The sequence below is a fragment of the Vulpes lagopus genome, chromosome 18 (genome assembly GCF_018345385.1).
Source record: "Vulpes lagopus strain Blue_001 chromosome 18, ASM1834538v1, whole genome shotgun sequence".
NCBI classification, from domain to species: domain Eukaryota; kingdom Metazoa; phylum Chordata; class Mammalia; order Carnivora; family Canidae; genus Vulpes; species Vulpes lagopus.
The window spans coordinates 14,283,700-14,306,716 of NC_054841.1; the positions used below are offsets into that span (position 1 = coordinate 14,283,700).

The window sequence follows — 23,017 nt, forward strand, 5'->3', positions numbered from 1 at the left end:
TCACATCTAGCTCATCAAATATTCAAGTCCTGGCACTCAGAAAGCGCCCTCAAATGTTGCCTATTAGTATTATTATCATTGCTACTGCACCAGACGCTCTGGGGACCCAGGGATGTATTTTGAGCAAGTCCCCCTTGTTACACTGCCAGCATGACCCTTGCCTTCTGACGACCCCTGGAAATCACAGTTTGACTTTTCATTGTAAAGAAGCCCAGAGAGGGCGGAGACTTGCCCAAAATCAGCTAGCGTGGCCGGATCAAAGCCAAGTTCCAGCCTGTCCACTCGCCTTCCAGTCTAGAGAGCTTTCTCTTGTACTGCAAAGGGACGGATTCCTTAATGTCATCTGCGGGTTGCAATAAAAATTAACTACCCTGAATATGTCATCATCAACGCAGCTCCAAGACAGAGAAGGGATTAAGGGAGACAAACGAAATGTGTCAGATGTGCTCCTGGGGTACGGAAGTGGGCTCTGTAGTGGCTCTTTGGAGGGCCCCCTACCCTACTGGGCACACACACACACACACACACACACACCCCGTCTGCTGGTCGCTTCTGCTGTAGGGGTGAGACTCACTACGAGGCATAGGATGGGCACTACCTGAGACTGTGAGCTAGCAGAGCTGACGATGGGGCTTGGCCCTCGTCCGGCCCAGGCTCTCTCTCCCTGCCACTCTTCATACATCCCACTGACAGCTGCAGAGCCACGTGGGGCCAACTCAGTTCTCACCCCAGACCAGAGGGTAGTGCTTTACCATCTGGATAGGGGCAAGAGGTGAGTCCTTCTCTACCAAGGCTGCTAACCCAGAGCAGCTGGATGCATCAGGGCAAAGGCTCTGGTACAGAGCCTGGTCTCTGCCCATAGGGATCCTCTGCAACAAATAAATGGTCATAGGCTCAAGTCTGGGGGACCCTCCCTCCAGCTGGAGCCCATATCCCAGGCACTGTGTGCATGTGTGTGTGTGGGGGGGGGCAGACCCAGAGGGAGCATCAAGCTGCTGCTCGGATGGCAGAGCTGGGATCAGGTGTGTGCATGATGTGAGCAAATGCAGACCATCAGGGTCATGCAGACGGACCATCAGGGAGGTAGAACAGGGGAGAAGGAAGTGGAAGGGAAAGGAGTTGCTGACCAGGAAGAGGGCAGGAGAAAGGAGGAAGGAAGAGGAAGAAGGAGCATGGCTGGAATCGAGGTAGGGAACAGGGTACGGCCATGCCGTGGAGTACTATACAGCCGTGAAAAGGGCAGGCTCGAGAACAAAGACAAATCTCAAAAACATAATGCTGAGAAAAAGAAGCAAAACACAAAAAGAGTAGGATTCCATCTACATCCAGCTCAGGCACAAGCAAAACTAAGCTGAGACTTTAGGAGGGCATAGGTGGGTGATAAACTCTACAGAAAGACAAAGAGCCAGGATAGAGGGACACAGGGGGTGGCCGCTAGGAAGGGACACAGCAGAGGCTCCTAAGGAGGGGGCTATTTTCAGTGTTTTGATGGACGGGTGGATCCACAGGGCTCATTTTCTATTATTGATCACTTATTGACCACTGTGCTAAGTACTTTGAATGAGTTATTTTATTTGTTAAACTCCGCATTTATGATTAGTATACTTTTTTGGTAGAAATGTTGAATTTCACAATTTTCGCTGAAGACAAAAAGCTGACAAAGAGGAGGAGGGAGAGAGGAGGAGCGAACGGAGGAGGCGGCTCCAGCATGAGAGGGAGAAGGGGTTCCTGGGGCCATGCTTGGCTGGCACCACAGCGGGGCCCTGTCCCCAATCCGGCCGCGTTTGTAAAATGGAATAAATATTGACACGGCCAGGATGGTATTCAATTTGTCCTGATCACTGGGCTGCGGTGAGTTCTGACAGGGCTCGGTGTAAAACAGCAGCTCGGGATGTAATTTCTACTGTCAACATGATGTACAGCGGACTCTGCCCGCGGCACCAGCAGGCAGGCAGGGCGGGGGCAGGGCAGGGAGGCAGGTGCAGGCCGGGGGCATCTGGGGTGGAAGGTTCTGGGCAGGCCAGCCCTGGGAAGGCGAGCAGTGGCAGCCAAGGGGCATGTGTGTGTGTGCGTGTGTATGCATACGCGTGTGTGTTCGTCACTTGCGTGGGAGATCGGGCCTTGAGAAGAGACCCAGGCACAGGGTGAACAGCATCAAGAGGCGTTGTCGGGAGGGACATGGTTCGTGCTTAGAGCCAAAGGCAAGCCTGTCCTTCTGGGCACTCACCCAGCACCCTACCACGGCCTGTTTGGATTCCAGATCCACCACCGACGAGCTGTGTGACCTTGGACAAGTCCCTCAACCTCTCTGAACCACTGTCCCTTCTTCTGAAATTTTAAAGACAGCGGTGAGTTGTGAGAATTCAATCAGTCCGCTGACATAAAGTGTTCTGCATAGAACTAAGTGTTACCTCTTATTATTAGCTAATTGGATGGCACCACGCCTGGCACACAGTAAAAGCTCTATAAATGTTATCTATCATTATTCTCACTGACTCAGAATCGGCTCAATATATGCAACCTGCCTTTCTTTCTCCCTTCTCTTCCTTATATCCGCCAAGCCTGTTCCGCCAAAGGAGCAAGGCTTGGGACAAAGCCTACTGGGTCCCCCTGCCCCCGCATCCTTACCAGAGGGAAGTGAGATTGTGAAGGGGTAACAGTAACTTACTGTATGGAGCTACTGTGAGCAGTAAGTGGGGTGGAGCCCAAAGCGTTAGTAGGTGCTCAGCGGATGTCAGCTAAAACAAAACAAAAGCTAAGAGTTATTCTTGATGTCGCCCCCCCCACCCCCAGCTGCCACTTCATTCACTACATCTGATCCATCTGGTCTGGTCCCTTTGCTTCCTTAATATTTCATATCTGCCACTTCTTCTCCACCCCAAGGTGGCCTCCCTGGTCTGAGCCATCACCACCGACTCTGGCCACGCTGCCACTGCCTTGCTCACTGGTCCCCTGCTTCCTGCTCACTGGTCCTGCACACCAGCAGTTTGGTCTTTAAGCGGCAAAGTCGGTGATCTTAAAAATACAAATTTGATCACATCTTCTGTGTTCTATGCCTTCCTGTTGCTCTTGAGCCAGAATCTAAACTCCTTAAGCTGCTGGTAAGCTGCCTCGCCCCCAACGCTGTGCTCTGGCCCCTGAGCTCTGAGGCCCTGGCTTTTTGCTGGTTCTGTTACCTGCAGCTTGTTCACTTGCCCCTCCTCTTTGTTTCAGCTCAAAACCCCTTTCTCGGGGGATTGCCCGTCACCAGCCCATCTGCCCCTAATGAGAGTGTGTCCCCTGTGAAGTGTGGGGGTCTTTGTACTTTCTGGTTGTGGAACATTGTACATGTACCCATGAGATTATTGGGTTAACAAACATCTCCCCTTATACACACACACGCAACAGAAGGCCATGGCCATGGGCCTCTGATTCACCCACGACTACATCCTTAGCCTCCAACACAGCCTGGCCTATAGTAGGTGCTTGATAAATATTTGATGACTCAATAAACAGAAGCAGCAGAAGGAAACGGTGCCACCTGTCCTTCTGTTCATCTGTCCATCCGCTCATTCTTTTATCCATGCCCACACAGAGCAATAGTGGAGGCGCCCACAGCCAGCAGGTCAATCAAGGGAGAATTTGGTTCTGAGCCACGGCTCAGACGAACGAGCTCACAGGGGTCTGGGGGAGGAGGCACAGAGCAGAGGTCAACTGGGCTGGGTGTGGAGGGGTGAGCCAGGGTTGCAGGGTTGCACATAGGGCAACAAGGGAGAGGGCATTCCTAGCACAGGGAACAGCAGGAGCAAAGGGCCTGAGGCATGCAGGTTGGAAATAGTGGGTGGAGCCCTCTGCTTGAGAGATAGACATAGGAAAAGAGGCAATGGCCATGAGGTAGGGTGGGCAGGTCCAGATCTCCCAGGGCCTTGAGCAGCCATGTGTGTGGTGGCAGACAGTACAGGCTTTGGAGCTAACAGCCCGGGGTTCAAATCCCAGCTCCCCAACATACCAGACAACCTCTTTATGCCTCTGTTGGCTCATCTGCAAAATGAGGGCAAGTAACAGTACGTACCTGAAAGGATTGTGTGCAGCTTCATTGAGCATGAGAAACCCTTTGTTACTCCGGATGGTACCTAATGAATGGTAACTAACTCACTTTGTCTCAGGGAAGGTTTCAAACGGGGAATCTTCTAGACTGAACTGGGCTTCATGAGGGCATATTTGTGCTCCGCATAGACTGGGGGACAGACTGGGGGCCCTTGGAATAGCCTTTGCAGATGGGGTGACCATGTGAATGGGATGTGTATGGCCTCAGCTCTGCTCATCCCCTCTCCCCTCACCTCCCACCTCTGCCTCCCTAGGTAATGGGCCAGCTACCTGGCCCAGAAGCTTTGGTAGATCCTGACCCCCACACACACAAACACACTCAGAGATGTAACCCCCACCCCACACCGGCAATACACTGCTGAGTTTAGAGGACATGGCATCACACCCACCCACAGCCCCAGAAATAGCCGATGGGTTCAGCCCACACACAGCAGACTCGCATCCAGTCCCTCCCTGCACACTCACTGCACCTCCAATGTACAGGGAGTTGTTCAAGGGTTGTTCTGGCCTGAAGGGAGAGCACTGAGCTGGTAGAAATAATTTCCCCCCAGGGAGAAGACAGCAGCCAAGCACAGAGAGCTCTGGGCTCAGGATCCAGTGGGCAGAGTGCCGCGGGGACTCGGAGAGGGCAGACAGGAGCCAGGCTGCCGGGCATGGCCCCCACTGGCAAATCCCCCCTCCTCCCGGGCACCAGCCTTGTGCTACAGCAGGAGGCACCACCCTTACCCCGTACACACCTCACTCTTCTTGGAATGAGGTGTGCTCGTGGGCTCCAGGGCAGTTGTTAAGTGCATGAGTGAATAAATCAACAAGGAGATAAATATCTATGAACCCCTTTTACCTACTTGGTGCAAAACAGGGGTCCGGTAGTAGTTGTCAGGTGGTCACCTGAAATAAGAACAACAGCCAGTATTCTCACATCAGCTAATATTTATTACCAAACACCATAGATCCCACCATGTGCATCATCCCATTGATTCTTCACATTGACCCTAGCCCCATTTCTCAGATGAGAAAACTGGGAGAGAAATGGAGCAAATTTACCAAGGTCAAACATACAGGAATGGATGCAACTCAGACCCCTGACTTTGGACCCCATCATCTTAGTTTCCCTGAATCCCCAGAGATAGGGGCTAGGAAGATTATCAGGAGCTTTAGGGAGGAGGCAGAGATGAGGAGCTCCAGGCTACTCCATGAAGTCTCCCCCACTTTGTGGTGCCTGGGGGTCACTGTGCCCAGCCCCTCTTCTTGGTCTTGGCAGAGAGAGAGGGTAAGAAATGAATGTGGGATGGGTAGATAGGAAGCCCTTCCTCTGTCCCCAGGGAGACAGCCAGATGACAAAGGAGAGCCTGGAGCCACTGAGCTGGCAGTCATACAGCCTTGGCAGCAATGATACCAAGGCATTGAGAAATCAAGAAAGGACATGCCGGCCACTCAGCCTAGACACTGGAAGGACACAGTGTGGGCAGTGGCAGTGATGCCCAGAGCATAGACAAGGCCACAGCAAATCAGCAAGGCTGGCAGGTCCTCACTGAGAGGAAAAGAATGTTGCCCAAGCAAATTCTGAGGCAAGACTCTCCAGGGTCCCTCCCAGGGCCAGCTCTTTCGTGGCTCTGCCAGGAATGTGTGGGAAGGAATGGGGAGGGATGGAAGAAGCAATAGTCATGGTTTCTGTCCTCCAGAAGCTTGCTGTCACTGCTGACACCAAACCCCAGAGACGACTCAGCCAGACAGGTCCAAGGGAGTTCAGAGGAGAGAGAATGAGAGTCTGGAGGAAATAGGGGCTGAACTGGATCCTCAAGGCCCCAAGTGGGTAAAGCCAGTCGTTCAACATCACCAAAGCCACAGATTGTACCATCTTTCTTAGTAAGTCCCTAGAGCTTTTTGGAGGCTGGCTTCCTTCATTGTCCCAAAGTGGCTGCTGTAGCTCCAGCCATCACCTCCTCACACAAGCAGAAAATGAAAAGTTTCTCCTCACGGCCTCTCTTTTTAAGGAGCAAAAAACAATTCCCAGAAGCTCTCCAGCAGGTATCCCTTTAGATCTCACTAGCCAGAGTTGTGTCACATGATACTTTCTAAAACAATCATTGGTGGGGACAGGGGAATGGTTCTCACTGGTTTAGACTAATCACTGTTCACAGGGGCTGGCTGAGCACATGGCCAAGCTTGGGAGCGAACACTGAAACAGAATTGAAACAAGAAAGAAGGACTAGGAAACGAATTGGCTATTAGCAGCAGGCCTATCTGTTTCCCATCCCTCTCTTTTATATATCATGAAACCCAGCAGGCTGTGGGGTCGGGCTAGGGGCTAGGAGAGCAGGCAAAAGGAACCTTCAAAAAACCCCCAGAAGGGCTGTCACCCACCCCCACCTGTGTCTCTGCCGACCTGCCTCCCAATCTCTCCTGAACCCACTCCATTCGAGCCTGCGCGCCCACCATGCCACCAAACTAGCTTTGATCAAGGCTTCCAATGACCTCCATGTTGCTAAAGCCAGTGGGGAGTTCAAGGTCCACATCTGACTTGACCTGGCAGTAGGGTGACCATGTAATTCATCCTCTAGACTGGGAGTAAAGAGGGGAGGGGGGACAGGGGTGCTTGGGTGGCTCAGTTGGTTAAGCATCTGCCTTGGGCTCAGGTCATGATCCCAGAGTCCTGGGATGGAGCTCCCTGCTCAGTGGGGAGCCTGCTTCTCTCTCTCCCTCTGCTGCTCCCCCTGCAAGTCCTCTCTCTCTCTCTCTCTCTCTCTCTCTTTCTCTCGCTCTCTGTGTGTCAAATAAATAAAATCTTTTTAAAAATGTTTTTTTAAAAAGGGGGGGACACTCTTAGCAGTGGTGCCAGGACAACAGATGTAAAGCAGGACTGTCAGAGGCCAAGCTGGACAGAGGTCACTCCCAGACAGCGCAGCCTGCACAGTTGATGACCCATTCCTCCTCACGCACTGTCCTCAGTGGGCTTTCAGGATAACTCCTCCCTCTTTGCCTCCCCTCCCCTGCCCTCCTCTTCCCTCCAGCTCAGGCTCCTTCATGGGCCCTCCTCATCTCCCCGATTTCTGCAATGAAGATGCTGGGCCTCTCCACCCAGGAGTGTGCTCACTCCTTCGTGGGCTCGTCCGGTCTCAGCCCTAAATACCATCCAAGTGCCCAGCTTCACACCTGCAGCGGGGCGCCCCCCCGCGGGCGAGCCCCTGGCAGTAGGGGCGCTGGTCTGCTCCCCATGCTACCGGGTGTCCAACAGGCTTTGAATATAACACGCGCAAGACTGCGTTCCCGCCCTCCCCACACCTGCTCTGCCCGAAGCTGCCTTCAGCTCGGTGAGAGGGAGCCCCGCCAGTCCCCTTACTGAGGCGGCCCGAAGGTCACGCTTGGGTCCTCTTCCCCTGGCAGCCCATCTGTGACCCACGCTGTACCTGCGGCACGGCTCCACTTCTTGGCTCCTCCACTGCTCCCCTATGGTCCAAGCCTCCTTTGCTTCTCCCCTGCATTGTTGAGCCAGTCCCCCCAGACCCCCTCCAGGCCCAGCTTCCCTCTATTTTGAGCACAATAGCCACTGAGATCTTTTAAAATGTAAATTAGATCATGTCAATTCTGCTCAAACCCTCCCAGGGTAGGGGTCCCATCTCACAGTAAAAACCCAGAGGAGACGCTGCAGGCTCTGATGCCCACCTCTGTATTTTCTCTGACTCCGTCTCCCGCTGCTGACACCCCATCACTCCACTTCAGCAACTAGGGATTTCTTGCTAGTCCTCCTGCACACCAAACATGCACTGACCTCAGGACCTTTTTGCTTGCTGTTCCCGCAGCCTGGAATGCTCTTCTCCCAGCTATGTGCACAGCCCTGCCTCCTGCCCTCGCTTTGGATCTCTGTTCAAATGTCACCTTAGCCATGAGGCCTTCCCTGACCACCTTGTATAAATTATCATTTATAGTAGATGATTGGGAAACAGAGAGAGCGAGCTAATCCCCACCCCTACCAACCCCCCACACACGCTCTAGCACTTCCTATGCCCATTACCCCGCTTTGTTTTTCTCAACAGCATTTACCATGAACTGTCATGTTCTGTGTTTATTGTCTGTCCCCCACTAGACTTGCAAGGACAAGGACTCTACCCATTTCTTTTCATTGTGCCTAGAACAACACAGAGTGGAAATTCGCAAATATCTCTGGAATGAATGAATGTGCATGAGATACACGCATACACGACGACATCCGTGACGGCAGATGCAGGCCCGCACGCACATAGGAATCACATGCGAGTACGTGGTTGGGAGAGCACACGGATCACAGGAGCTGAGGCTGAAGAGTGGAGAGGCCAAAGCCAACATTTATTGAGCCAGACGAGGGCTTGACTTTTAATTCCATTTGGGATGGAACAGCTGTGCAGTAGGTTGAGACCTGGGGCTCAGAGAAAGCCACCAACACACTCAAGATCTCATGGGAAGGCCTGGCAGATTCGAATGCAGGCCCGAGGCTCCACAGCGGCCTCCCCTGAAGGCCTGGACGGGGTCCCATGGTTACACCCGCTCAGAAGACACAGCTGGAGCAGGAAAGGGAGGAAGGTGGGGGAGAGAGGAGGCCGGAGTGTCTGCAGCAGTCCTGGCAGGGCCACGCAGAGTGGTGGAGAATTGGCAGGTGGCCAGGAAACCTGGCCAAAGCGTCCGCGAGTGGCCCCGGGAGGGTGATACGGAGGCCTGGGGAGGAGGGAGAGGTGGGGGCTCTGAGGGCCGCGCCCCTCAAACTGTAGCGCAGGATGTGCCCTGCACCAGGGTGCCTGGCCAAGGGACAGGCCCGGGGCTGAGCCACAGCCACCCTTGTTCCGCCAAGTGCGCCCCCTGGCACGAAGTTACATCCACTGAGAGGGGCGACTTTTCCTGTTCCTTCAAAGATGCACTACCTGCGGCACGGCTCCAAGGGCAGTCCTGGGTTCGAGACCACACTGCCACTTTGGTCGATACCCTTGACTCTGCTTTGCCCCTCTCTAAAGTGGGACTTGACCTCTGGCCTTTGTTCCAGGCAGTCCTTCCAGGGAGAGCTCCTTCTGCTCCTGCCCACCCCCAATTCCACAAGTCCAGATCCTTCTTGCGCTTTAACTTCCAAGGCCACCTTCTCTACGATGCCGTCCCTCCTCTGCGCCCCACTGTGCTGCGCTTGGCCCTCTGGCGTTGAAGGACTTCCATCATAAAATTCCCTTATGGCCGGAGACCATTTCGGTCTCCTGTGGCTTTTATTGTATTAAATTCCTCTCAGTACTTCTCTGCACACACAGAATAAAATGGAAACTGCTTTCCCTGCTCCCAGTCCTGCTTGATCTGGCCCGTGCGCCCCAGTGCTGACTCATCTTTAAGCCACCTTCTTGCTCTGCACCAGCCACAGTGGCCTCCTTACTGTTCCTCAGCTTAATCCGGCCTCTGGACCTTTGTGTGTACTGTTCACTCTGCGTGGAAACCTTTCCTGCTAGGATCCTTCTCATCTTTCCAGATCAGCCAAATGTCACCTCCTCTGAGAGGCCCTCCCTGATAGCACATCTCTAATAAGACACCCACTCCAGCCCTTCCATCATGCTCTTCCTCCCCCTTTTCTTGTCTTATATTCCTTCTTAACACATATCACCCCCAGAAATTCTCTGGTAGGTTTCTTTCCTTTATAACTAGAAGGTCAACCTCACAAGGACCAGGACTATTTTGCTTTGTTCGCAGTGCCCAGCACAGGGGCTGGCACTGGGGAGGTGTGGTAAATCCTCGTTGAAAGAGTAAACGAATAACCATAAGAAATGTATCTCTCTCCTGATATAGAGCCGAGGAACTGATTGTATCTTGCTGTCTTCACAGAAAAACAATGTTGAAAGTATGCAGATTGAATGAATGAATGAATGCATTTCTGGCTCCCCACTTGTAGTAGATGCTAAGGTTTGACGAATGAATGAATGACAGAATCTTTGAAAAGGTGGTGTAAAGAAAGAAAGGGAAGGAGGGAGAGGGGAGGAAACAGAGCAGCAATAGGGTGCCTGCAAACACTGGGGATCGCCCACCCCCGCACCCCCACAGCTCTCCCCAGAGGTGGTCCCAGCCTCCCCCCAGTCTCACCCTCCCGCGGGCCCCTCCCCTTTGCATCCCTGCAGGGCTGTGATGGGTCCTGGAACAGCCTGATGGAGTCAGGGGAACAGTTCCTGCCGAGCCCGCAGGGAAGTCATAAGCTCCAGGAAATGAAGGCTGCGGAGCGATGCCTCCTCCTCACCCATAACTCCAGCCTCATTACGACCAGCCCAGGCTGTAACGGGGGAGATCAGAGGGAGATCCCCAGAGGCAGCCGCACAGCTCCAGGATCGCAGAGCAGGGCCACAAGGGGAGTGGGGGAGGGGGGGTGTCCTCATCCCTTGGCTCTACTTTCATGCCTAGGCCCCACAGGGTGGGGGTGAGGAAGGGGTGAGACAGGGGTTGGGGGGGTGCTGGGGATGCTCGTGCCAGGGTCACCACATGACCTCCTGACCTCCATTAGTTCAGGCTTGGGACCTGATGGGAAAGAGGGAACAGCACGTTCACCTGTTTGGGACTCCTCCCTCCTCTCTTCCTGAGGGGCTGTGAGGTCTTCTCCTTCTCACTGCCCTGAGATGCAACTTTAACCTCCTCACCGTCCCCTCCTCCAACAGGTGACTCCCCACCCTGAACCCCTTCCGTAAGGAAGCTCCTTTGCCTGTGCAGGGAAAGAACAGTGGGGAACCAAGCATGTGCAGAAGGAGTATAAAATAGCAACCTTCACAGTTGCTAGGACATACAAGTCAGTTAAAGGCCATGCTGTGGAGCTGGGCCACAGGAGGTGGTCTGCATTTCTTCTGCCCCAAAGATTCCAGCCACCTTTGTTCCACAGGAGGACCTGGATGGGGCCGGGTCAATTCTTCTCGGATCCTCTGCCCAGCCACACACCTCATGTTTCCCTCCGGACTACCCCAACCAGCCAGACACCTCCTAGACTGCCTGCACACTCCTCTGCCACCATGCCCATCCCTTTCTCCCCTTGGGCTCAGAAGCCCCGCCTCCAAGAACAGGCTGGATTCCCTCCTACCACCATCCCCTTCCAGACACCGGTGCCCACTCTCTTCCCTGAACCCTTCCTGGAGCCCTGCTCACACACCACCTGGCACCAATGTTGCCCACCCCACTAAACTGTGAGCTTATTTATTCTTTGTCCTAGCATCCCGATCAGACAGCCCAAGCCAATGATGCTCAGTGGAATTGAGCTGTGGAACTGAGCTGAAGTGGGCCTGGGGAGAGGGGAGGGGACTGAGCCCCTCACCTCTAGTCACTCTTGTCAGCGCCTGAAATTCCTCCATTAAAGCAGCAGTGCTGTCCCCTGTAAACACCCACATTAAGCCATTATTCATCATTATGGCTTGAGTAGGAGTTAGTCCCTCAGATCCTTTCTTGCTGAAAGCAGGATCTGATGGAGGTGAGGGAAGGAGAGATGGATTCATCTGGGGACGGCAGTGCTGGGCCAGGACGGCGAGAAGTGTCTCCCAGACTCTCTGCAAAAGGAGGGTTTTCCAGGGCAACGTGGAGGCACTACAGCAAGCTCAGAGGGGTTGTGGCCCTGCCCAAAGTCACTCAGGGTGCCTCCAAGCAAGGCCCCCTGGGACTCAGATGCCCCCCCCCAAAGGAGCCGTGATCAGAGGGCCTTCCCTAGGCTCTATTTTTCACGGAATGACCTTTCACCTGCTTTCAGAAGGCAGGAATGTGGGTGGCAGGCTGGATGCCGGACTCTGGTCAGCAGGAGGCCTGGGTCCTGGGAGCCCCTGAAGACCTCTTCTAGAAGTGCCTGCTCCCTCTCCGAGGTGGAGAATTTCCAGGGGGTGGGCTGGGCTGACCGATTGTCAGCCAGCATCAGGGGAAGCAGCTGATAAAGTCTGGGCTCCCCTGGGCACCACGGAGAAGGAGCTGGGCCAGGGGCCGTGAGAAAGTGGGGGAGGCCAGGGGGGAGGCCAGGTGCGTGATGGGAGCTGAAAGAAAGGATCCAGGGCTGGGGGTGGGGGTGGGGGTGGGGGGGATGCAGGGGAAGAAGGAGCAGAGCACTAAACCCGGGGCCTAAGAAGTTAGGGACCCCCGGGGGTCACAGCAGGTGTTGAATTGTCGACTCCCCCGCCCAGCTCCCGACCGTGCCGCTTCTGACGTTCTCTTGTTTCCCTCGCAGGCCCGGGGCGGGACGGCCCCCAGCCCTCCAGGGATCGGCGGCCCCGACCAGCACCCTCTCTGCGCGGGGACCATGGCGCACACCGGCCTCGGCCTGCGGAGCCGCGCGGGCGCCGCCTGCTGATCCCGCGGCGGCGGCGGCGCGAGGGGGCGCGGGCGGGGACCCCGGGGGCCGTCCATGCCCCGGGCGCCCCCGCCGCGGGGCGGCGCGCAGGGCCGCGGGCCTGTCCGGGTGCCCGTCGGGGGCGGCGCCCCGGCGGCCGCGCCGAAGCCACCATGTGACCCGGGGCCGCTCCGCCGTGCCTCCGAGCGCCCGCCGACGCCCCGCTCCTCCCGTCCAGGCTCCCGGCCCCGGCCCGGCGCAGGCCAAGCATGAGGCCGCGGCCCGACGGGCGGGGGCTCCGGGCGGGGGCCGCGCTGTCGCCCGCGCTGCTGCTGCTGCTGCTGCTGCTGCTGCTGCCGCCGCCGCCGCCGCTGCCGGGGCGCCTGTGGGCTGCGGGCACCCCCGCGCCGGCTGCCCCCGGGGCTCGGCAGGACGGCGCGCCCGGCGCGGGCCGCGTGAAGCGCGGCTGGGTGTGGAACCAGTTCTTCGTGGTGGAGGAGTACACGGGCACCGAGCCCCTGTACGTGGGCAAGGTAAAGTGGGGCCCGCACCCGCTGCCCGCGCGCAGGACCCCGGAGGCCCCGCTGGGAGCGCGAGGGACCCAAGGCCCCCAAGTCCCAGGCCCCGCCGCCGCCTCCCAGGCGCCAGCCAGCAGGGTCCGCCCCCTGCGCCCTGGGCTTGCCTCCTGGGCCCCACGCCCCCTCCGGTCCCTCTCTCCCGTGCATCACAGAGCAGAGCCAGCTCACAAGGAAACCCAGGCCGCCTTGTCGCTGGATGCATCTAGAATGTAGAAACAAGTTTGCAAATCTGATCATGTCACACACACTGTCCCCACCCTGCTTAAAATTCTCCAGTAGCTTCCCAGGCACTTGGGGTCAAGTCCAAATTTCATCGGTCTCCTACAAAGGTCTGGCTCCCCCTGCAGCCTCACCTCCTGCCCCGCTCCTCTGAGTTTCACTCCCAGGGCTCTTCTGATGGTGGTCCCCTCAGTGCCCTGCGCTCTCCTGCCACCGCCCCTTCGCCTGGGTCATTTCCTCCCTCTGAATAGGTCGGTCCTGCTCTGTTTGCTGATTACTTTTTTTTTTTTAAGATTTTATTTATTTATGAGAGACACACACACAGAGAGAGAGAGAGAGAGAGAGAGGCAGAGACACAGGCAGAGGGAGAAGCAGGCTCCATGCAGGGAGCCTGATGTGGGACTTGATCCCGGCTCTCCAGGATCAGGCCCTGGACTGAAGGCGGCGCTCAACCGCTGAGCCACCCGGACTGCCCCTGCTGATTACTTTATCCTGACACTCAGGTCTCCACTCAAATGCCACATCTCCAGGGAAGCCAGCCTGATCATGCAGGCTTAGATTCCCCTGTATGTGGCCATCCCTCCATGTCACGTGCCCTCCAAGGTCCCCATATCTTACCTTCATCACACTTCATTATGCATGTGTTTGTTTGATTATGCAATTAATGTATATATTTCCTATCAGACTGTGCTTGTTTTGCACACTGTTAAATCCAGCACCTAGAACACATTCTTCATAAACTGTTTGCATTAAATGAGCAAACGAATGAATGAATGAAAGCTACTTTCTAAACTCTCTGAGTAAATGCTGGTTAATTGTGGCTAAGGATCTGTGCCTTAGGGATATATGAAGCTGGGATATGGCTTTTGTTCAGCCATTCAATTCCTAGTGCCTCATGGGTATGAGGCTGGAGAGGCAAAGGCAAGTAAGACCCAGCCTCTGCCATTTGGGGGGCTCCCCAGAGTAGCAGAGATGCTCTGGTACGGAAAGCTTCACAGGTCAGCACCTAGCACTGAGTAGGCACTCAATAAATGGTATCCGTTGGCTGGCTTCATGGAGGAGAATACACCTGAATGGGGTTTTGATGTATGAGTAGGAGATCGTTGGGCTGATGAGGAAGAGGGTATACATAGGCTGTGCAAAGACTTGGAGGCCTTAGGGAGCCTGGCGTAGTCAGAGACTTGTCAACAGTGGAGGTATTGAAGTGGAGGGTGCTGGTAGGGCACAGTTCTCTGGTTTCTGCTGAGGCCAGTCAGCTTTCCAAGCATGTTTGATCAGCAGAGTCAAGGGAGGGGAGGGACCAACTCTGGAGTTTCCTGTGTGCTCACCAGGTCTGAGAATTGGGAGGCTGACCAACTGCTCAGGTCAGAAACTCAGGGCTGGAGGAGGGGAGGAAGGCGTTGGTGTAAATCTCTGGGTTTGTCTTGCAGGAAACCTAGATTTTCTCTGGTCTAGACACAGTAATCCCTGGTTCTTGGCTACTTTGCCCTCCATACCTGCCCTTGCTCAAGGTCACCTGGCAAACTAGTGGCAGAGCCTAGGACAACGGACTCCCAGCCAGGGCAGTGAGATAGTGGGGCTGGCACAATGAGGTGAGGGGATGGGGACGGAGGGACCAGTTCCAGACCAGGTCTGGTGAGATTGGTGAGATAACTAAGAATGCAGGCTTGGGGGCCAGACACACCTAAGCTTCTGGCCTGCTTTTGCCAACCCATGAACTGTATTACCTTGAGCAAGTTGCATCACCTCTCTGAACCTGTCTTTTCATCTGTAAAAGGGGGGCTAAGAGAGCCCACTTGGTAGGGTCGTTGAAAGGATTAAGGAAAAAAACAGCGTATACAGTGTTCAGCCTGCAGCCTGGTTGGCTGCTCATTGTTGTTTTCTCATTATTCTCATATGAAGCACTTAATCCTTAAACTGCAAGGTAGAAATCATGGTTCCCTAGTGTGGCAAGGAAACCGAGATGGAGAGAGGGCAAAGCCCTAGAGTGGGCAAGAGGCTTGGCCAGGACTTGAACCTTCGTGTGTCGGAGGCCCATCCCAGCCTAATCTCCAAACCTGTCCAAGGACATACAGGCCTGGGAGGTGGATTTGGGTCCAAGAAACCCCCAGAGAAACAGGGAAGGACTCGCACGCATCTGCCTAGATATCAGCTTCATGCTGGCAGGTACCTGAGCTCTGCTCTCTGCCCAGCAGCTGGAGTTCCGAGGCTTCCCCAGCCACCCAAGTCCTGAAAACACAAGAGAACCCATCACTTGTTCAGCGCTTTGCGCTGCATCCCCGATAGTCCTTTGCATCTCAACAACATGAGGGGAACCCCATCTCTATCTCCAGGAACCAGAGTCTGAGGCCTTAGTAAGTCCCTTCATTGTAAGACCAGGAAACTGAGGCTGGAGGCAGAGAATATCATTGCTAAGGTCACCCAGCAACACAGTGACAGAACCAATCCAAGAGACCAGATTTCTGGATACCAGCGTGGGGCCCAATGCAATGTGACTGCCCTTGGCCATGAGCCAAGCATTGTGCCCAGCCCAGGTGTCTTTCTTCTCCTTGTGCCCACCTCTCCTAACATCCCCACTGCTGCCATGACCATGTTATCCTCCCCTCTGTCACCTTCACCCAGAGCCTCCCTGTCTTAGTCCAGAGCCCTCCTCTGTGCAGGGAAGAGAGAGAAGTTTCCATCTCTCTGCAAACATTTGCCCAGAGCACACTTTCTTTGGAAAAGTGGTATACAGTATGTGGTTCGAGGGGGCCAACTGGAGCCAGGCTGCTGGGCCCAAATCCCAGCTCTGCCCTTTATTATCTCTCTGATCTTGAGCACATTATTTAACCTCTCTGAACCTCTGGTTCCTTATCTGTTGAGTGAGGCTGTTCCTCTCCCCTCCTCAATGGGTTGTGTGGTGAGGAATCACTGAGTTCGCACATGTCAAGAGCCTAGAAGAGCCAGTGCCTGGCACCCAGCGTGTGCTGGGTGTTAGCTTTTATTATTATACTTTTATTATTCAAGGTCTGCCTGGTATTTCCACCAGCTTGAGCATCGCAGTGACTGTGAACCCCTGCCCCCAACCCTGAAAGGCTTCTCAAGCAACCGGATGTCCCGGTTTTTCCCCCACCAACTGGTGGGGGGCAGGGGGATGTGGTCGCTAAGCCCGCCCCTCACTCAGTATTCAATAGGAATATGAGGAGTATGAGCTTGGACTTTTAAAAACCACCTGTCCCCTTTTCCAGCCAAACCCCACCTTTGTGCAGGCGGTTGTATGTGCACACACACACATACACACACACACACACATGCTCGTACCATGCTGTCTCACTCTTTGCGGGAGAAAAGACTTCTCCACGGTTTCAGTGAATTCACTGCTTCCTGGTCCCCCGCCCCAGGGAGCCGCTCGGAGCATCCGTCCTTGTCGAATTCCAAAGGTAGCTTAGCAACAGCACCATCCGCCGAGTGAACCCCGGGCGCCCAACAGTAACCTATTTTACAAATGCCTTCTCCATCACTCACCGCCAGGCTCCTGTCGGCACCCACAGGAACCGCTGGGGCCCGTGGTTGTCACCAAGGCCCCACATCCGCGGCTCCCTCCGCTGTCCTGCCCCCTGGGCAGCCTGGCCCACCTCTTCCCCTAACCTGCCCACAACATCCACCCTCAAAGCAACCTCCCAGATTTCCATACAATCTGGGTACTTTGACTAATCCCTTTTCCGAACTATAATTTCCCTGGAGGCTTCTGTCAGCTGGATGTGGATTTTGTAGGATTTTTAATTTTTTTTTTAAAAAAGATAGAATTATGGGGTCAGCACTTATGACCAACTCCTGTGGGCGGTGAGATCTATTTTAGATATACAGCAGGATTAAAGTGGGGAGGAGAGCAGATTTAATTAAGTTGCTAATATTTAAAGAAAATTGATGAACTCCTGGTTTACGAGAAGCACAGGCATGAACAGACCCCTCATTCCGGGGGAGGCTCTTTATTTGATTTGCTTTCCGTTTAAATCCTGGGCTCGTTTTATTTGCGTAGCCGTGCTGTCCGTTTAATTGTCTTTAATAAGGAAAACGTACCTCTGCTCGCATTTAATTTTGATTTAATTAGGAGGAAGTAATTAATGGCCTCGTAAATCCCATTTTTCAGTTCCCCCCGGGATGAGAAGCCATCACTCTTGTGTTTTTCACGTTGTTTATGATCTAGGGCTGGGGCTTGAGGGGGGGGAATCTCCCCTGGGGCTGTCCGCACTTGATGGCAGGTGGAAGAACCCAGGAGGTGGAATCAAGCCTCAGGGTTGCCCCTTGCTGGCTGTGTGACTTTAGGGAGGATGTAGGCCCTCTCTGATCTTCAGCATGCCGACCTGTGCAGTCGGGAGAGAATACCTCTGATTCACAAGATCATGATGAGATGTCAGTGAAGTTGTGGTAAATGGTCTAGCAGTGTGTCTGGTGACTTCCCTAGTCTAGCTCATGTGTACCTGGGATTTAACAGTGACCAGATCCTCCAGAAATCCCAGAAGGTTAGTGGGAAATTGTGGTGACTGTCGTATATTTCATTCTTCATTTATTTGGTTTGGTGCCATGCCTTGTGCTAGGTGCTGGGTAGAAGGAAACGAGCAGCCATATGCTTGGTCCTCAAGGGGCTCACATCTCACACCCTCACCTGCATATACTCTTACACGCACATACTCAGCTCTCTCACTTTCCCCCATATTTTCTCTGCAGGCCTGGTCAGGACACCTATATGTGCCAGGCATGGGGAGTTCAGACAGGCGTGAGTCAGAGTTAGTCGGCACCCCTGACGCCCAGAACAGCTGGGGAGAGAGTTGTGCCCCTGAGGTATTACAGGGGAGTGCAGAGCAGAGAGGAGTGTGCAGGGAGCAGGGCGAAGGCTCTTCAACCAAATGGGGGAGGGTGGGGAGGAGGACACCTGAGAGGACTGCCTGAAAGAGGAAACAAGCCAAGTTTAAAAGACAAAGTACTAGATGATGATCCCCCCCTTTCTCTCTAATGGGTCAGGACTTTAGTCTATGGTGATGTGTCAGGAGATGGGGGATGAAGTGGGTGACCCTCAGTCCCTCCTGAGCTCAGGATGGCAAAAGGTGAGAGAACTAATCTGCATTGAACACCTACTAAGTGCCAGGAGCTTCCACATGTTATCTTATGAATTGTTGGAATGCACGGAAGTCACATTGTGTCCTTTACAGATGAGGAGACTGAGCTTCAGAGAGGGGTAGTCTCCGGTCAGGGCCATGTGACGGGCCAGTGGCAAAACCTAAGCTGGCACCCAGCTGTTCCCAAACCCAAAGTCCTTTCCTAAGTTTCAGTGGAGACTCAGGCAGAAGAGGCCAGTACAAGGTGGAAAGTGTGTCCTGGCCTCTCCCCCAGCCAGACTAACAGATCTGCAGAGGCTGCAGAGGGACAGACTGGACTTTTGGAGTCAAACAGACATAGGTCGGGTTCAGTGTCCTCACCTGGAAGAGGGGGATACGACGGTGGGCACTCCAACATTAAATTAGATTTCTGCAGAGGCCCGCAACACAGCTGGCACATGGGAGGCACTCCATAAACAAGACCACTGTCCTCCAGCCTCCACTCACAGCTGAGAGTCTTGAGAAATGTCCTTCAAGGGGTAGAGACACAGGCACACCCTCTTCGATCCGGAGCCAGGACCCATGCAGGCAGGGCAGGCAGTGCAGGCAGCCCTGGCCCAGCCCAAACCCACAGCTCCGAGCTCTCAGCTCCTGCCCCTGTCGCTCAGCCCTGTCTGACTCTGCAGTCCCCAGAGAGCAGCCACTGGGCCACAGCATGAGCTGCGTGTCATTCTTCACGGAAGAAGAACATTGGTGACATCACCACTGGTGGCTCCACCCCCTCCTCCCCACTCCTCACTCATGAGCAATCCCTGTCCAGGGTCTGAGCTCACATGTAAGTAAGGTCTGCAGAGACATGATAGAGTCCCAAGGGACAGAAAGAGAGGGCAAGAAGGTCTACAGAAGATTCGGGTCATTACAAACAGGCTCTCATTGAGTCCTCACCACACCTGTGCTAGGGAGGGCTTGATCTGATTTCTCAGGTGGGAAAACAGAGAGGAGGAATGGACCAAGCCTATGACCAGAACATTACTGAGTGCTGGGATCAGGAGATTGGCTTCCCCGGGGTACCCGGGTGTCTTAGGTGGTTAAGCATCTGCCCTGGGCTCAAGTCATGACCCTGGAGTCCTGGGATTGAGCCCGTGTGGGGCTCCCTGCTTACTAAGAGTCTGTGTCTCCCTCTCCCTCTGCCCCTCCCCACTTGTGTTCGCTCTCTCACTCTCTCTTAAATAAAAAAAAATTTTTTTAATATATATTTTAAAAAAAAGGAGATTGGCTTCCTGAACTTACCTGTGCGACACAGCAAAGGGCTTACCCTCTCTGCATTTCCATTTTCTCATCTGAGAAATGGGAAGAACAGTGTTTCATAGGGCAGAGATGAAAACGAATAGGATTACAGCTGTGAAGCATTCCCCCACGTGGTATCTGTTCCAACCACACAGCTCAGCGGCGCTGGCTGACTAAATAACCAGAGGACAGGTCTGATTGGAAAGTGGATGGAGGCACTTGAAGGGACAAGTTCACCCTCGCCACGTGCCCTGGACAAAGGTGGAGGGAAAGCATAAACAGCAAACAGGAGAGACAGGTCTCCTCATCCCCTGCACTGCCAATGATTCAGGGCTGACGTCCTGAGATAATTTTATTGGGGGCATTAAACTGAGTTATGAGGTTTTTACAATCCAGCCACTTATGAGAAATCTATTAACAGTAACTGGACAGGAAGAAGGCTTCTCAGTGGAGCCCAGAACGGGCATTAATTGGGGCAATCTATAACAGGACGGGGACCCGGGAAGGTTCCACCAGACGCCTCCATTTACTCCCCGCAATTTCTGCTGAGAATCAGCAGACTCGCCAAAAAGAGAGAGATGCCCATTAATCGGCTAATGAAATATGAAAATGTTTATGGGCCATTCAATCTTCCAAATGGCACTTCTATAATCCACCTTTCAGACACAGAGTTCCACCAGCAGAATTTATACCCGGGCTCCTTCTGCGTGGCAAGGGGTGGGCTTTCATCCCCCTTCATGACGACTTCATTGGCACCTGTTGTCCTGCCGAGTGGGCTGGGGTACGTGGCATCCTGGCCTGAAAGGGGTCTTAGGGAATCTGTCACTCACACTCCATCTCTACAGAAGCTTAGAGCAGAGTAGGGACCCACCCAAGGTCACCAGCTTCATCGGATGCATTTCCCTCTGCTTAGAGCTGCCTTGTGGGCATTGGAGGATCAGGACCTAGGGGTTTCTATTTGGGTAACAAGCTTGCTACCGGTTTCTTCCCTAAGAGATCTCAGTTCAGTGAAAACAGCCTGGGATTTGGAGCCTGACGGTGCCTGGATTAAATCCCAGTTATATATAGCTAACATTTAGTAAATAATATAATAGCAACGATAGCTACCATTTATTGGACACTTATTACGTCTCGGGCAGGGCTGATTTTCAGCTAGTACATACGAGTATGGTTGTGGCGGTCATTAAGAGAGTGAAAAAGCTCCCCACCTGCGGTAAATGGTCTCTCTCCTCTCCCTCACCCCCGTTCCCTCCGTCTTCCCCCTGGACCTCTCCATGATCCAATAGCCAGAGGGTCCTGCCTTGGCCAGCCAGGGCCCTGCTGCAGTACCACTGTATGGCAATGCCCCCGCCAGGCTGGCTGACAAATATCATGTGTCCCATGGTGCCAGGCAGGTGCTAGTGCCTTCTGTGGACTTGAAAAAAATTTTTTTAAGAAGTCTGAACAGATAAGTATGGAAATGGCTTTGCACAGTGCCAGGCATGGAGTAGATTCTCCTTCAATATGCATTCTCTTCCTTCTTTGCTCCCTTCACCCCCTGTCCCAACTACATGCTGAGCTCAGAGTCTGGGGGTACTAAAGGGGCGATGGACCTATATCTCAGAGTGGGAGTCAGAGACAGCCATCTGGAACCTTGATAGAGGTGCAGACTCCTGAGGCCTCAACCCGGACCCACTGAACTTCCTCCCTGCCTCCCCAGATCCACTCAGACTCCGACGAGGGTGACGGAGCCATCAAGTACACCATCTCGGGCGAGGGCGCTGGGACCATCTTCCTCATTGATGAGCTGACCGGAGACATCCATGCCATGGAGCGCCTGGACCGTGAGCAGAAAACTTTCTACACGCTGAGGGCTCAGGCTCGGGATCGTGCCACCAACCGCCTGCTGGAGCCCGAGTCAGAGTTCATCATCAAGGTGCAAGACATTAACGACAGTGAACCCCGCTTCCTGCACGGCCCCTACATCGGGAGCGTTGCCGAGCTCTCACCTACAGGTGTGTGTCGGGCTCCGGGGGCACCAGGCTGAGCCAGGGGCCAGGATATGGGGAGCTGCTGGGTTCTGGGGGAGTCTGCTTTGGGGACCGACTGATGATCTGGGGAGAATTGAGGCTGCTGCCCCAACAGGGGTACAGTACGGGCATGAGCCCAGGTGCCCACATGGGCTCAGGCAATAGTGATGGCACAGCCACAGCTGCACATCTGGCACACACATGACCTCAGGCACGTACATGAACAGCCTACAAGTTCAGCTGACCACTTGTACACAGCCCCACACAAGTACGGCTCCGTGCAGACCTCGCCCAGCCCTTGGCCACAGACCCCCACGGGCACTGGCATAATTGAAGGTGGGTGCGCTAGAACTGGGAACAAGCAAAGCGGAACACAGCTGGAACAAGGCTGAACCACACGACCAGACAGCCTCACACCCCACAGAGCCATGTACAACACCACTCAGCAAACAGCCCCTCACACAGATGGAACTTATGCACAGACACAGCCACCTACATAGACATGGGCAGAAGCCACAAACAGACATGACCCTCCCCGGGCCAGGCTCCATCAGTGTCGCCACAGCAGCAGGTACGACAGCATCCAGACAGCTTCATGCCCTGCCCACCAGAGACCCCAGCCACACCCAGCCCCAGCCCCCTGGGGACACAGGTTCACAGAAATGACTGAGCCCCAGAGACTGGTTCAGTGGCACCTACCCGGGTATGGCTGCTAATGTGCAGGGGCGCTGGGAACGCACAGTGATACGTGTAAAATGGGGGCCCACACACCAGAACCCCCATGTGCGAGGAGAGCTCAGGCAAAGGCTCATCTTCACGTAGCAGTGGGACACTGTAGCTAAAGGTTGGATAAATATGCCTGCTCCCACGGTGGGGCCCCCTTAGCCCGGGGCTTCTGGGAGAAGCCAGAGTCATGGGCAAGGGGCACAGCCATCTTCTTACCCACTGGGTTAGCCCATGCACCTGCACACCAGGCTGGGCAGAGAGCAGTGGCCCTCAGTCCTAGACACCTCATTCCATCCCTGCCGCACTGTGGTCAAGGCCTCCAAGCTGCCCCTCTCTGGGCCTTCCAGTTCTGCTGATGCATGTCAGAGGCAGGGGTGTCTGAGCTTGTGGGAGAGGGTGCTGTCAGCCCCCGCCTCCCCAGATTGGGCTAAATCTGGCAGATTGGTGGGTAGAGGCGGCAGCCAGCAATGAAAGAGAGGGAAGTGGACCAGAGATAAGGGTGGACACAGAGGGACAGTGGGAGGACACGGAACAGTGAGGGCAGGGGCAGGGAGGTGGGTGCAAACTGGTGTGCACGCACACAGGGGTGCACGTGTGCTTGATGGGTGTATGCATTTGCACACGTGTGTGCACGTACACGGCTGGTCAAACAGCACTTTAAGGCCTGTGCATGCGTATGCCATGCTATGTGTCTTTTTGAGCATATTAATTTATTGATTTGACAAGTGTGTATGAGGACCTACTATGTGCTGGACC

General features: G+C 54.4%; 2 protein-coding genes across 2 annotated transcripts in view; both read left to right on the forward strand.

The window, feature by feature from the left end:
• Window positions 1–12,403, forward strand: part of LOC121477820 (serine/arginine repetitive matrix protein 1-like) — a 53,428-nt gene extending 41,025 nt beyond the window's left edge. The window contains exon 3 of the mRNA XM_041732358.1: window positions 12,266–12,403. Coding sequence (XP_041588292.1) covers window positions 12,266–12,388 — 123 coding nt within the window. The 3' untranslated portion in view covers window positions 12,389–12,403. The remainder of the gene's footprint in view (window positions 1–12,265) is intronic.
• A 233-nt stretch (window positions 12,404–12,636) lies between these two features.
• CDH22 (cadherin 22) overlaps window positions 12,637–23,017 on the forward strand; it is a 67,564-nt gene continuing 57,183 nt past the window's right edge. The window contains exons 1-2 of the mRNA XM_041732995.1: window positions 12,637–12,900; window positions 21,226–21,520. Of these exons, the coding sequence (XP_041588929.1) occupies window positions 12,637–12,900; window positions 21,226–21,520 (559 nt within the window). The remainder of the gene's footprint in view (window positions 12,901–21,225; window positions 21,521–23,017) is intronic.